The sequence below is a fragment of the Heteronotia binoei genome, chromosome 17 (genome assembly GCF_032191835.1).
Source record: "Heteronotia binoei isolate CCM8104 ecotype False Entrance Well chromosome 17, APGP_CSIRO_Hbin_v1, whole genome shotgun sequence".
NCBI lineage: Eukaryota > Metazoa > Chordata > Lepidosauria > Squamata > Gekkonidae > Heteronotia > Heteronotia binoei.
The window spans coordinates 53730824-53744626 of NC_083239.1; the positions used below are offsets into that span (position 1 = coordinate 53730824).

Below are 13803 nucleotides of genomic sequence, written 5' to 3' on the forward strand. Positions count from 1 at the left end.
GCTCTCGGAGCATTGGCTACACCAGCGGGGCGTGGCCTAATATGCAAAGGAGCTCCTGCTAGAATTCCACCCTTTCTGGATCAGCTTGGTCAGGGCAGCTGCATGCCCCGTTCTCTTCCGAGCTGCCGTCTGAATCCCTCCTGGGGTAGCGCTGCCATCAGAGAAACACAGAGCTGGAAGGCACCCTCAAGGGTCATCTAGTCCAGCCCTCTGCACAATGCAGGAAGTTCACAACTACCTCTGCCCCCATTGACCCCCGCTCTATGCCCAGAGGAATGCAAAACACCGGGTTGGGCAATTCCTGAAGGTTTGGGGGATGGAGTCCCAGGGGAGTGAGCTCTCTCTTGGTTGTAATGCCCCAGAATCCACCCTAGCGTTGCCATGTCCTTCCACCGCTGTGGAGGAGGACCTGTTCCTCCACGTGCAGCACGATGACGCCACCCGGAAGCGATTTTATTGTGCAGGGATGCGGCGTCAGGGACACTCTAGGACTGGCGATAAAACTCTATGGTACCACAGAGTTTTACCGCAATTCCTAAAGTGTCACACCAGAAACGCTCTAGGATTCGCAGCAAAACTTTATGGTACCATAGAGTTTTCAGCGCGAGTCCTAGAGCGTCCCCGGCGCACCCAGAAGAGACGTCATTGTGCCGAGGACAGTGCGTGCCAACGGGGCTCTTCGGAAGCGGGGATCGCCTCAGTGGCTTGCTCCCTGGCGGTGGTTAGGGCCCTCCAGGGCAGGAGATCCCCCACCCCGGCAGCCCTACAGTCCAGCCTCTGGAGCAGCCATTTTCTCCAGGGGAACTGATCTGTTGTCTATCAGTCAGTTGCAATGCTGGGAGATCTCCAGACCACACACGGAGGCTGGCAATTTTAATTCTTTGGGCGAATGGCGCTCTTGGGTTGTGTGCCTGAAACAGCTGTACCCATCAAATCTTTGCCACGAAACTCCGACTTCTGGTTTTCGGACTGAACCCCTTTCCATACCTGATAAAACTCCGACTGAACCCCTTTCCATACCTGATAAAAACAATCACTCCCACGCGGGCGATGTCTTTGTGCAGGATCACCCAGGAGGCCCGGATCAGCTCCTTCTGAACTTCTGAAAGCAGGAACGGTTCCTTCGGCTCCTCGTCGCCCTTGCACTCGGGGTCTGTTTTCAAATCCAGCGCGCCTTCCACAGAGGGGCTCCTCTTCTCCTCAGAGAGGGCGGAATCCGGGTTGACGTCTGGGCCCGATACGGCACACCCCATGTCTTCCTTGAGGCCGGACACCTGGGGTCTTCCTTCCCCTCCTCACCAGCTAAAAATAGATGGGAAATGTTAGACACTTGGAGAGGGAATGGACCCCAAAGAGAGCACCCCAGTCAGGGGCCGTTTTGTAGAAAAATAGGTGGTGGAGCTCATTAGCATAACTCATTAGCATATGCCCTCCCCCCCAGCCAAAAGCAACCCGATGCAAGAAAGGAGAGCCCCGGGAGAGCGAGGCCTGCTTGGGCTGGCTAGAGATCCAGCCAGCCCAAGCAGACCTCGCTCGCCTGGGGCTCTCTCTGGGCTGCCCCCACAAAGTCAAAAGGCCAGCAAGCCACCCACTGCCCAGAATCACATAAGAGGTGGAGAAAGGGTGGTATGGGCTTCTCCAAAGGTTAATGAGGGCTGCTGGGGGCATGGCAAAGCCCCTGGTGGCTGGCTGGCTGCCCGCTCTCCTAATCCAGGAATTGTTATGCAGCTGCACCTCCTATTCAATGGACAAGGTAGGTGGGGAGGAAGAGGGGGAACCCTCAGAAAGGTTCAGGAGCTGTGCTCCTGTGAGCTCCTGCTGACTCTGAGGCCTGTAGAAGAGAGAAAAAAAGGTGTCCCATTCTTAGGTTTGCCAGCTCTGGGCTGGGAAATACCTGGGGATTTGGGGCGGGGGGTGGAACCTGGGGAGGACGGGGTTTAGGGAAGGGAGGGGCCTCAGCAAGGTCCAGTGCCATAAAGCCCACCCCCCACAGCAGCCATTTTCTCCGAGGGAAGAGATCTCTTGCTTGGAAATCAGATGTAATAATGGGAGATCTCCCAGTGCCACCTGGAGGTTGGCAACCTAGTGCCATTCTTCATCCGTAAAGGCAGGCAAATGTGAAATGCACGCCTGCTCTTTTCCGCTTCATACCACCACAAATCGCAAAGACTGCAGCGTGCTGCAGCAGCTAAAAAGGCAAATGCAATTTTGGGCAGTATCAACAGAGGTATAGTGTCCAGATCACATGAAGTGATGGTATCGCTTTGCTCTGCTTTGGTTAGACCTTACCTAGAGTCTTGTGTTCAGTTTTGGGCACTGCAATTCAAGGATATGGACAAGCTGGAGCGGGTCCAGAGGGGGGCGACAAAGATGGTGAGGGTCTGGAGACCAAGTCCTATGAGGAAAGGTTGAAGGAGCTGGGCCTGTTTAGCCTGGAGAGGAGGCGGCTGAGAGGTGATAGGATCACCATCTTCAAGGATTTGAAGGGCTGTCATGTAGAGGATGGTGCGGAATTGTTTTCTGTCATCCCAGAAGGTAGGACGAGAACCAGCGAGTTGAAATTAAATCAGAAGAGTTTCCAGCTCAACATTAGGAAGAACTTCCTGACCGTTAGAGCGGTTCCTCAGTGGAACAGGCTTCTTCGGGAGGTGGTGGGCTCTCCTTCCTTGGAGGTTTTTAACCAGAGGCTAGATGGCCATCTGACAGCAATGTGGATCCTGTGAACTTAGGCAGATCACAAAAAGGTGGGCAGAGGGAGGTGTTTGTGAATTTCCTGCATTGTGCAGTGGGTTGGACTAGATGACCCTGAGGTCCCTTCCAACTCTAGGATTCTCTGCTTGAAAAGTCACAACAGGCTTTGTCACTAAGAACCCACTTTGGCTAATCTAAGGTCACAGGTCCAATCCTAGACTTTCAGACTACGCAGACAACAAGAGAAACACTTCTTTTGGGGCCGATCAGAGCAGACAACGTGGACAGTTAAGTAGGCTGAAGGTCTGACTCAGCTTGCAGAGGCTCAAAGGGATTCGAACCCATGGTCCAGAGCCCAGCCCACCGGCAGCTGATCCCACATACGAAAAACGGCACCCCTGTTAAATGCATACGTGCAGAGCAAGAGTTAAAGAAAATTGTCTGGGAGGGGAGGTGAAAACCCAGCAGGAAAGTCTCCGCTGCAACCCGCAACTTCTCCCTATTTGGGAACAGTTGGGTTTCGCTGTGTGGCTAGACAGCCTTCGGCTTCCTGCAGTAGGCAACTCCTTCTCGCCTTTTGGCTGCTTTGGAGGGGGAAATCTGTGCTGTTACACCCTGGTCCCGTCCTTCCCCAACCCTCCCCTCATAGGGTTGCCAATCCCCAGGTGGGGGCAGGGGATCTCCTGTTTGGAGGCCCTTCCCCCGCTTCAGGGTCATCAGAAAGCGGGGGGGGGGGGGGAGGAAATGTCTGCTGGGCACTCCGTTTTTCCCAATGGGGACTGATTCCCATAGGGTATAAAGGAGAACCGATCTGTGGATATCTGAGACTCTGGGAGGGCTGTTTTTGGAATGTTTGCAGCATAGAATCCAGTGCCTCTCCTCAAAACACCCCCCCCCCCAAGTTTCAAAAAGATGGGACCAGGGGGTGCAGTTCTATGAGCTCCAAAAGGAGGTGCCCCTCTCCTTCATTATTTCCAATGGCGGGAAGGTATTTTAAAAGGTGTGCGGTCCCTTTAAATGTGATGGCCAGAACTCTCTTTGGAGTTCAATGATGCTTGTCACAACCTTGCTCCTGGCCCCACCCCCAAAGTCCCCAGATATTTCTTGAATTGGACTCGGCAACCCTATCCCCTCCCTACGTTCCGCCTCTGAAACCATTAGGAATTTCCCAGTCCGGAGATGGCAACTCTAATTGTGGCACACAAAACAACTTCCAGAGGAGAGTGACGAAGATGGTGAGGGGTCTGGAGACCAAGTCCTATGAGGAAAGGTTGAAGGAGCTAGGGATGTTTAACCTGGAGAGGAGGTGGCTGAGAGGTGATAGGATCACCATCTTCAAGTACTTGAAGGGCTGTCCTATAGAAGATGGAATTGAGGATGGAATTGTCTTCTGTGGCCCCAGAAGGTAGGACCAGAACCAATGGGTTGAAATTAAATCACAAGAGTTTCCGGCTCAACATTAAGAAGAACTTCCTGATCTTTAGAGCGGTTCCTCAGTGGAACAGGCTTCCTCGGGAGGTGGTGGGCTCTGCTTCCTTGGCGGTTTTTAAACAGAGGCTAGATGGCCATCTGACAGCAATGAAGATCCTGTGAATTTAGGGGGAGGTGTTTGTGAGTTTTCTGCATTGTGCAGGGGGTTAGACTAGATGACCCTAGAGGTCCCTTCCAATTCTGCGATTCTCTCATCTCCCATCCAAATACTAGGCAGGGCCAACACTGCTTAGCTTCAAAAAGCCAACAAGATCGGACTAGCCTGCATGATCCAAGACAGAATCTTGGTCATTTGTTTATTTATTTATTACATTAAGCTTATATTTGGCCAAAAGGATTTCTCCAGCTTCCATGGTTACATTTCAAGAAACTGAGCCTTAAACAATTTGGACTTTGGGAGTGGAGTCAGGAGCAAGGGCGCGACAAGCATCATTGCTGTACAAAAGCAAAGGCCCTCTCAGACTGCTTTTTTCCACAACTCTGCGTTTGCACCAATAGGGAAACGTTTCTCTCCAAGAGCCGCACTTGGCCCACCTCACAAGGCTCTGTGTTGGACTTGAGGCCCTTCCTCTCTCTGATGTTGGTATGCACCAGCAGCTGTGTGCCAGATCTGCAACTCTGCCCAATAGATGTTGTTTCCCTGGAGTGTTCCCCCCCCCCCCCACTCCAGCCCTGTTTTCTGCTTTATCGTATCGATCCTACCTTTTACCGATTTGATGCAAACTTGGCACTGTTGCCGTTCTGTCTTTGACCGGCTTCGACGCTGGCTTTCAACCAGCCTTACGTTTCTTTGCTTTAAGAAGCGATTCTATTTTGCTGGTTGATTTTCCATTTATTGCTCCTGCCGCTGAGTTCGTGCATTTAGATAGCGGCCACCCTGTGAAACAAATAAGACCTGGGTACAAAAGATGTGTTAAAGAACAACTTGGTTGAGGCACAGCACGAAGCCCTGATTTAACAACCAGATGGCTATCTGACAGCAATGAAGATCCTGTGAATTTAGGGGGAGGGGTCTGTGAGTTTCCTGCATTGTGCAGGGGGTTGGACTAGATGACCCTAGAGGTCCCTTCCAGCTCTAGGATTCTATATGTTCAGCTCAGCTCTGGGCTTGATAAGACTCCAGCTCGCCTTCATCAATGCAGCGGCCCACGGCTGGACGAGAACTCCAACCAGTTTGGTTTTGTTAAACCGGGGCTTCGTGCTGTGCCTCAACCAAGTTGTTCTTTAACACATCTTTTGTACCCAGGGCTTATATGACCCCAGGGTCATCTAGTCCAACCCCCTGCACAATGCAGGAAATTCACAAACCCCTCCCCCTAAATTCACAAGATCTTCATTGCTGTCAGATGGCCCTCTAGCCTCTGTTGAAAAACCTCCAAGGAAGGAGAGCCCACCACCTCCCGAGGAGGAAGCCTATTCCACTGAGGAACTGCTCTAAACTCACAAATACCTCCCCCTAAATTCACAGGATCTTCATTGCTGTCAGATGGCCCTCTAGCCTCTGTTGAAAAACCTCCAAGGAAGGAGAGCCCACCACCTCCCGAGGAAGCCTGTTCCACTGAGGAACCGCTCTAAGGGTCAGGAAGTTCTTCCTAATGTTGAGTCAGAAACTCTTTTGATTTAATTTCAACCCCATTGGTTCTGGTCCTGCCTTCCGGGGCCACAGAAAACAATTCCACCCCATCCTCTAGATGACAGCCCTTCGAGTACTTGAAGATGATGATCCTATCACTTCTCAGCCGCCTCCTCTCCAGGCTAAACATCCCCAGCTCCTTCAACCTTTCCTCACAGGACTTGGTCTCCAGACCCCTCACCATCTTCGTCGCCCTCCTCTGGACCTGTTCCAGCTTGTCTATATCCTTCTTAAAATGTGGTGAATCATAGAGTTGGAAGGCACCTCTAGGGTCATCTAGTCCAACCCCCTGCGCAATGCAGGAAACTCACAAACCCCTCCCCCTAAATTCACAGGATCTTCATTGCTACCAGATGGCCATCCAGCCTCTGTTTAAAAACCTCCAAGGAAGGAGAGCCCACCACCTCCCGAGGAGGAAGCCTGTTCCACTGAGGAACCGCTCTAAAGGTCAGGATAGGGTTGCCAAGTCCAATTCAAGAAATATCTGGGGACTTTGGGGGTGGAGCCAGGAGACTTTGGGGGTGGAGCCAAGATCAAGGCTGTGACAAGCATAATTGAACTCCAAAGGGAGTTTTGGCCATCACATTTAAAGGGACGGCACACCTTTTAAATTCCTTCCTTCCATAGGAAATAATGAGGGATAGGGGCACCTTCTTTTGGGGCTCATAGAATTGGACCCCCAGGTCCAATCTTTTTGAAACTTGGGGGGTATTTTGGGGAGAGGCACTAGATGCTGTACTTAATATTTGGTGCCTCTACCCCAATAAACAGCCCCCCCAGAGCCCCAGATACCCGCGGATCATTCTCCATGATTTTCTATGGGAATAAATCTCCATAGGGAATAACAGAGTTCCCAGAAGACATTTCCCTCCCCTCCCCCCGTTTTTTGACGACCCTGAAGCGGGGGGAGGGCCTCCAAACCGGGGGATCCCCTGCCTTCACCTGGGGATTGGCAACCCTAGGTCAGGAAGTTCTTCGTAATGTTGAGCTGGAAACTCTTTTGATTTAATTTCAACTCATTGGTTCTGGTCCTACTTTCGGGGGCAATGGAAACTTCTCCACACCACCCTCTCTATGAAAGCCCTTCAAGTACTTGAAGATGGGATCTTGAGGATGGTGATCATCTCTCAGTCGTCTCCTCTCTGGGCTAAATATACCCACCTCATTCAGCCTTTCTTCATAAATCTTCAAGGAAGACCAGGGCCATAACGTAGAGGCAAGCAGTGGCAAACCACCTCTGAACCTCTTGTGCCTTGAAAACCCAACAGCAGAGGTGTGAAACTCATTTGTTATGAGGGCCGGATGTGACCTAAATGAGACCTTGTTGGGCCGGGCCATGTCAGGTTGTGCCGTTTGTTGTGTACCTATTTAAGATTAGGTAGCAGAGTTATAAACTTTATAAAGGACACAGACAAACACAATTAAAGATTTTTTTTAAAAAAAAATAAAAATAAAACATGCTTAAAACATTAGCACTTATTGGTCTTAAAGGTGCTTTCTTTGTATCTCTTCCGTGGGATCCAGGGAACTGGGCAGAGGAAGCTCTGGCTCTTTCCTTCCTTCTCAGGAGAACAGGAGGGAGAGGAGCCTCAGCCAATAGAAGGAAGAGAGGCTTGGCTGTGCGACTGAAGTAGCTGCTGTGCAACTGAGAGAGCCTGGCAAAGCAAGCTATTCCTCCCCTCTTCCTTCCTGAGAGAGGAGCCTCAGCCAATGGAGAAAATAGAGGCTTTGCTCTGCAGCTCCTGTGTGATTGAGCAAGCTGTGATGCAGAAGGAAGCGAGAGAGAGCAAAGGAAGGAAGCAGATGACAGTCAGTTGCTCGGGGGCCTGATAGGAGCCCTCCAGGGGCCTGATTTGGCCCCTAGGCCGCATGTTTGACACTCCTGTCCTACATGGTCGCTGTGAGTCAGCTGCAACCAGAGAGCAATTCCCACCACAACTAATCAAGATCTCCCTGGGGTTGCTAGGACTGGCAGGCGTTTTTCTCTCTTCGAAGGCGGTTGGCATCGTGCAAGAAAACAAACAAGAGTCTTCCACATCGATGCAGGAATGGCCCAGCCCTTGCCTAGGAGATGTGGAATCCATTTTGCAGTCAACAAAGTTATCTGGGGCGGGAAGAGACGAATAAGGAGCGTTGGGCAAAGGTCAGAAGAACCCAGAAGCAAGGGACTGGCACAGCCAAGACGGGCTGTGCAGCATTTTGGGGGCTCTGAAGCAGGGAGGAGGATGTCCCCTCCAATCTGTAGCTGATGCTCCATTAAGGAGCTCAGATATCAGTTCCCCTGGAGAAACGGGCTGCTTCACAGGAGTTCCAGAGCATAAGAACGTAAGAGAAGCCATGTTGGATCAGGCCAGTGGCCCATCCAGTCCAACACTCTGTGTCACACAGTGGCCAAAAAACCCAGGTGCCATCAGGAGGTCCATCAGTGGGGCCAGGACACTAGAAGCCACTAGAAGCCAGTTTGGTGTAGTAGTTAAGTGCGTGGACTCTTATCTGGGAGAACCGGGTTTGGTTCCCCCCTCCTCCACTTGCACCTGCTAGCATGGCCTTGGGTCAGCCATAGCTCTGGCAGAGGTTGTCCTTGAAAGGGCAGCTGCTGTGAGAGCCCTCTCCAGTCCCACCCGCCTCACAGGGTGTCTGTTGTGGAGGTGGGGAAGGTAAAGGAGATTGTGAGCCGCTCTGAGACACTTCGGAGTACTGTGTGCAGTTCTGGTCGCCGCACCTAAAAAAGGATATTATAGCATTGGAGAAAGTCCAGAAAAGGGCAACTAGAATGATTAAAGGGCTGGTACACTTTCCCTATGAAGAAAGGTTGAAACACTTGGGACTCTTTAGCTTGGAGAAACGTCGACTGCGGGGTGACATGAGAGAGGTTGACAAGATTATGCATGGGATGGAGAAAGTAAAGAAAGAAGTACTTTTCTCCCTTTCTCACAATACAAGAACTCGGGGGCATTCGATGAAATTGCTGAGCAGACAGGTTAAAACGGATAAAAGGAAGTACTTCTTCACCCAAAGGGTGATTAACATGTGGAATTCACTGCCACAGGAGGTGGTGGTGGCCACAAGCATAGCCACCTTCAAGAGGGGTTTAGATAAAAATATGGAGCAGAGGTCTATCAGTGGCTATTAGCCACAGTGTGTGTGTGTGTGTGTGTGTGTGTGTGTATATAAATTTTTGCCACTGTGTGACACAGAGTGTTGGACTGGATGGGCCATTGGCCTGATCTAACATGGCTTCTCTTATGTTCTTATGGCTTCTCTTATGTTCTTGTGTAAAGAAATAACTAAACTCTGAGGAAAGGAAAGGAAAGGAAAGGAAAGGAAAGGAAAGGAAAGGAAAGGAAAGGAAAGGAAAAGGAAAGGAAAGGAAAGGAAAGGAAAGGAAAGGAAAGGAAAGGAAAGGAAAGGAAAGGAAAGGAAAGGAAAGGAAAGGAAAGGAAAGGAAAGGAAAGGAAAGGAAAGGAAAGGACCCCTGAGCAAGCACCAGTCATTTCAGACTCTGGGGTGATGTGCTTTCACAACGTTTTCACAACAGACTTTTTATGGGGTGGTTTGCCATTGCCTTCCCCAATCATCCGCACTTTCCCCTCAGTAAGCTGGGGACTCATTTGACCGACCTCGGAAGGATGGAAGGCTGAGTCAACCTCGAGCCGGCTGCCTGAAAACCCAACTTCCACTGGGGATCGAACTCAGAGCTTAGGACTGCAGTACTTTAGCTTTAACACTCCGTGCCACGGGGCTCTAAAACTTTGAGGAAAGGAAAGGAAAGGAAAGGTCCCTGTGCAAGCACGAGTCGTTTCCAACTCTGGGGTGACGTTGCTTTCACATTTCTACGGGCTGGTTTGCCATTGCCTTCCCCAGTCTTTTACACTTCCCCCCCAGCAAGCTGGGTACTCATTTTACCCACCTCGGAAGGATGGAAGGCTGAGTCAACCTGGAGCCGGCTACCTGAACCAGCTTTCGCTGGGATCGAACTCAAGTACTGAGCAGAGAGTTCAGATCACAGTACCGCAGTACTGCCGCTTTACCACTCTGCGCCACGGGGCCGCTTTTGAACTCGGAGAGGTGATGCTTAATATCATCGAGAGTGCCGTGCTGCTCACAGCTGGCCGGTCCCCCTTCCTTCCCTCCAAGGCTTCCAAGCCCCATCTACTCACCCGTGTCGGGGTCTCTTCTCCTGCGAGGAAGAGAGAGTCACAGCCGGCCACCTGCTGAACTGCAGCTTCCAAGGGCGAAAAAGCGCCAGAAGTTACTCCTGCGACTTCCAGTCAGATTCTCTGATCTGCACTCACTCTTTCTGGCAGCTGTTCTGGGCAGGTGAATCCCATGGAGAGACAACAGAACGCGCAGGCGTTCCCCAGGATCCTAGCGCCTGCCTCGTTACGGTCTACCTACCCCCCCCCCCCCCCCCTCCACTGGCCAGAGATCTGCACAATCTCAACCTCCTTTAATCCTCCACTCCGGCTTCGCTCCTGCCGCCGCTGTTGTTCCCATTTGAATACAAATGCATCATCCCTTTTATTGCAACCTGGCAGATGAAAGCGCTCTTCAATTAACACGCAGGCCAGGAACTTCAAGAACAGAATGGAAAGAGAAATTATTGAATTACAAAATTATTATGAAACTTGGAACAAACAACTCCCCAGGACTGAACAGGGATATTGTGTTGTTGTTTTTCCCATCTCATTACAGATGCTAAACCCACTCTCAGCGAGTATACCTATACATCCACAGTATTCCGATGTGTTTCTCTTTTAGAATTGTGTACCAGTATAATTATTTGTACTGACATACTCAAAATAGGGATATTGGCTGTATGTCTCATTACATATGCTTTACCCATTTTTCACTATATTTTATTGCATTCCTTTTTCCTGTGGCAAACTAGACTTATGTTTACATGTTAAAAAGTAAATTAGGTGGACAAGAGCATCACTGTCCAATGTATTTCTCTTTTAGGCTGTATTGACACACTCAAACAGGGACTTCGGTTGCTTATCCCATGACGTATATTGAACCCATCTCCCATTGTCACTGACAGACAAGTTCCCATTTTGACATACTACTGTTTTGTTGCTTTCGCACACTCCTGCTACTCAGCTCAAAGGTTTGCTCAATTTGTTAATTTTACTATTCTGCCATTGTACCATTTTACATTCGAAACCCCGGCCTACCAGATAACTTGACTTCACTGCCATTGGTTCTTAAATATGTACCATGTTGCATTCTGGGCCACTGCCTACCAGCTCTGTATGGCTCTGCTCATCTATGTACGGCTTTGCTCACTGTGCTGGATTCCTCGTCTGATGAAGTGGGCTCAAGAGCACACGAAAGCTGACGTTCGAAATAAAAATGGGTTGGTCTTAAAGGTGCCACTTGACTCCTGCTTTGTTCAACTGCTTCAGGCCAACACGGCTGCCCGCTTGGATCTATCTAGGCAGGGCAGGGGAGAGAACCACTTTTTTGCTGTCTTTGGGGGAAAAGAGAAATATTGGTAACCTGGGGTTGATAGCTCCAGGTCATGAAGGGCTTTTTCTGTAGCAGGGACTCCTTTGCATATTAAGCCCCACCCCACTGATATAGCCAATCCTCCAAGAGTTTACACTAGGCCCTGTACAAGGAGCCCTGTAAGCTTTTGGAAGATTGGCTACATCAGGAGGGTGGAGCCTAATATGCAAAGGAGTTCCTGCTACAAAAAAGCCCTAGATTCTTGGGGGCTGGAGAGGGGGGGACATGGAAGGGGTGAGATTTGGGGAGGGGCGGGCCCTCAGCAGGCTATAATGCTGTAGAATCCATTTTGCTCTTCCCCAGGAAAACTGATTTCTGTAGTTTGGAGTTCAGTTTCAGTTTGGGGTGATCTCTAGGTGCCACCTGGAGGTTGGCAACCTGAGCAAAGAAAAGCTTCAGATTAACTGGAAACGAACATATGATTTGCTGTTTAAGAGGCACTGTTGCTTGCACCCCAAACAGTATTGGAAAAGGTTGCCTTTCTGACTGGGAATGCACAAAGGATGGGTCAGTTGGTTTGCTGGTAGGGTTACCGGGTCCAGTTCAAGAAATATCTGGGGACTTTGGGGGTGGAGCTAGGAGATATTGGGGGTGGAGCCAGGAGCAAGGGCGTGACAAGCACGACTGAACTCTGAAGGGAGTTCTGGCCACCACATCTAAAAGGACCTCACGTCTTTTCAATGCCTTCCCTCCACTGGAAATAATGAAGGATAGGGGCACCTGCTTTGGGGGCTCATAGAATTGGACCCCCTGGTCCAATCTTTTTGAAACTTGGAGGGTGTTTTGAGGAGAGGCACTGGATTCTATGCTGCAAGTCTGGTGCCTCTACCTCAGAAGACAACCCTTCCAGAGCTCCAGATACCCGTGGATCAATTCTCCATTATACTCTATGGAAATCAGTTGCCATAGGGAATAATGGAATGCCCAGCAGACATTTCCCTCCCCTCCCCCCACTTTCTGATGACTCTGAAGCAGGGGGAGGGCCTCCAAACCAGGGGATCCCCTGCCCCCACCTGGGGATTGACAACCTTATTTGCCAATGGCAAACAGGAAGCCAGTTTTTCAATGGCAGGCAGGAAGCCAGTTTTTCAATGGCAAACAGGAAGCCAGTTTTTCAATGGCAGACAGGAAGCCAGTTTTTCAATGACAGACAGGAAGCCAGTTTTTCAATGGCAAACAGGAAGCCAGTTTTTCAATGGCAGACAGGAAGCCAGTTTTTCAATGGCAGACAGGAAGCCAGTTTTTCAATGGCAAACAGGAAGCCAGTTTTTCAAAGACAGACAGGAAGCCAGTTTTTCAATGGCAGACAGGAAGCCAGTTTTTCAATGGCAAACAGGAAGCCAGCTACTCAGTGGGCCGCTTCCTCCTGTTTCTTCCTGAAAGAGCAGCCGGCTGCTGCATCTGCCCATTTCCCCCCCAACCAGACAGAGCAGAGAAAGAGCCAAGAGTCCAGGGGCACCTTAAATTCGTTGCAGGGTATATGCTTTCAGGAATCACAGGTCGCTTCTTCGGAAGAGGTGGCTCACGAACGCTCCTGCCCCGCCGCAACTTCTGATAGCCTTGAAGGCACTTTCCAGACGTTTTGCTTTTTTCCTGCTGCTACAGACAGTCTAACGTGGTGACCCGTCTTGATCTAACCCAGGGGTGGCCAAGCTTGCTTAACGTAAGAGCCGCGTAGGAGAAACATCAGATGTTTGAGAGCCGCAAGGCATGAGGGTCAGATGTTTGAGAGCTGGGAGACAGGGAAGGAGGGAGGCGGATAGATGGGGAGAGGAGTGGTGGAAAGGAAGCAACTTTAAAAGCATTCTCCAAGCTGCCAGCTGGCTTGTCCTGGAGATGTGGTTTTAAAAGAGAAATGCCTTCTTCAAGCCAGCCAGGGTGAGGGGGGCTTCAAGAGCCACACAATAGGTGTGAAAGAGCCACAGTTTGGCCACCCCTGATCTAACCCGGAGTTGAGAGCCAGTTTGGTGTGGTGGTGAAGTGTGCGGACTCTTATCTGAGAGAACCGGCTTTGATTCCCCACTCCTCCACTTGCAGCTGCTGGAATGGCCTTGGGTCAGCAACAGCTCTCATAGGAGTTGTCCTTGAAAGGGCAGCTTCTGTCAGAGCTCTCTCAGCCCCACATACCTCACAGGGTGTCTGTTGTGGGGAGAGGAAAGGAAGGAGATTGAGATCCAGCTTGGTGTAGTGGTTAAGTGTGTGGACTCTTATCTGAGAGAACCGGCTGAGATTCTTGCAGCTGCTAGAATGGCCTTGGGTCAGCAACAGCTCTCGTAGGAGTTGTCCTTGAAAGGGCAGCTTCTGTCAGAGCTCTCTCAGCCCCACATACCTCACAGGGTGTCTGTTGTGGGGAGAGGAAAGGAAGGAGATTGAGATCCAGCTTGGTGTAGTGGTTAAGTGTGTGGACTTTTATCTGAGAGAACTTATCTGAGATTCCCCACTCCTCCACTTGCAGCTGCTGGAATGGCCTTGGGTCA

General features: G+C 50.5%; 1 protein-coding gene across 1 annotated transcript in view; it reads right to left on the reverse strand.

The window, feature by feature from the left end:
- Positions 1-10104, reverse strand: part of LOC132586440 (neuroglobin-like) — a 45359-nt gene extending 35255 nt beyond the window's left edge. Inside the window, exons 1-3 of the mRNA XM_060258524.1 lie at positions 9976-10104; positions 4885-5059; positions 1021-1302 (exon numbers count right to left, since the gene is read on the reverse strand). Of these exons, the coding sequence (XP_060114507.1) occupies positions 1021-1253 (233 nt within the window). The 5' untranslated portion in view covers positions 1254-1302; positions 4885-5059; positions 9976-10104. The remainder of the gene's footprint in view (positions 1-1020; positions 1303-4884; positions 5060-9975) is intronic.
- Positions 10105-13803: the final 3699 nt, after the last annotated feature.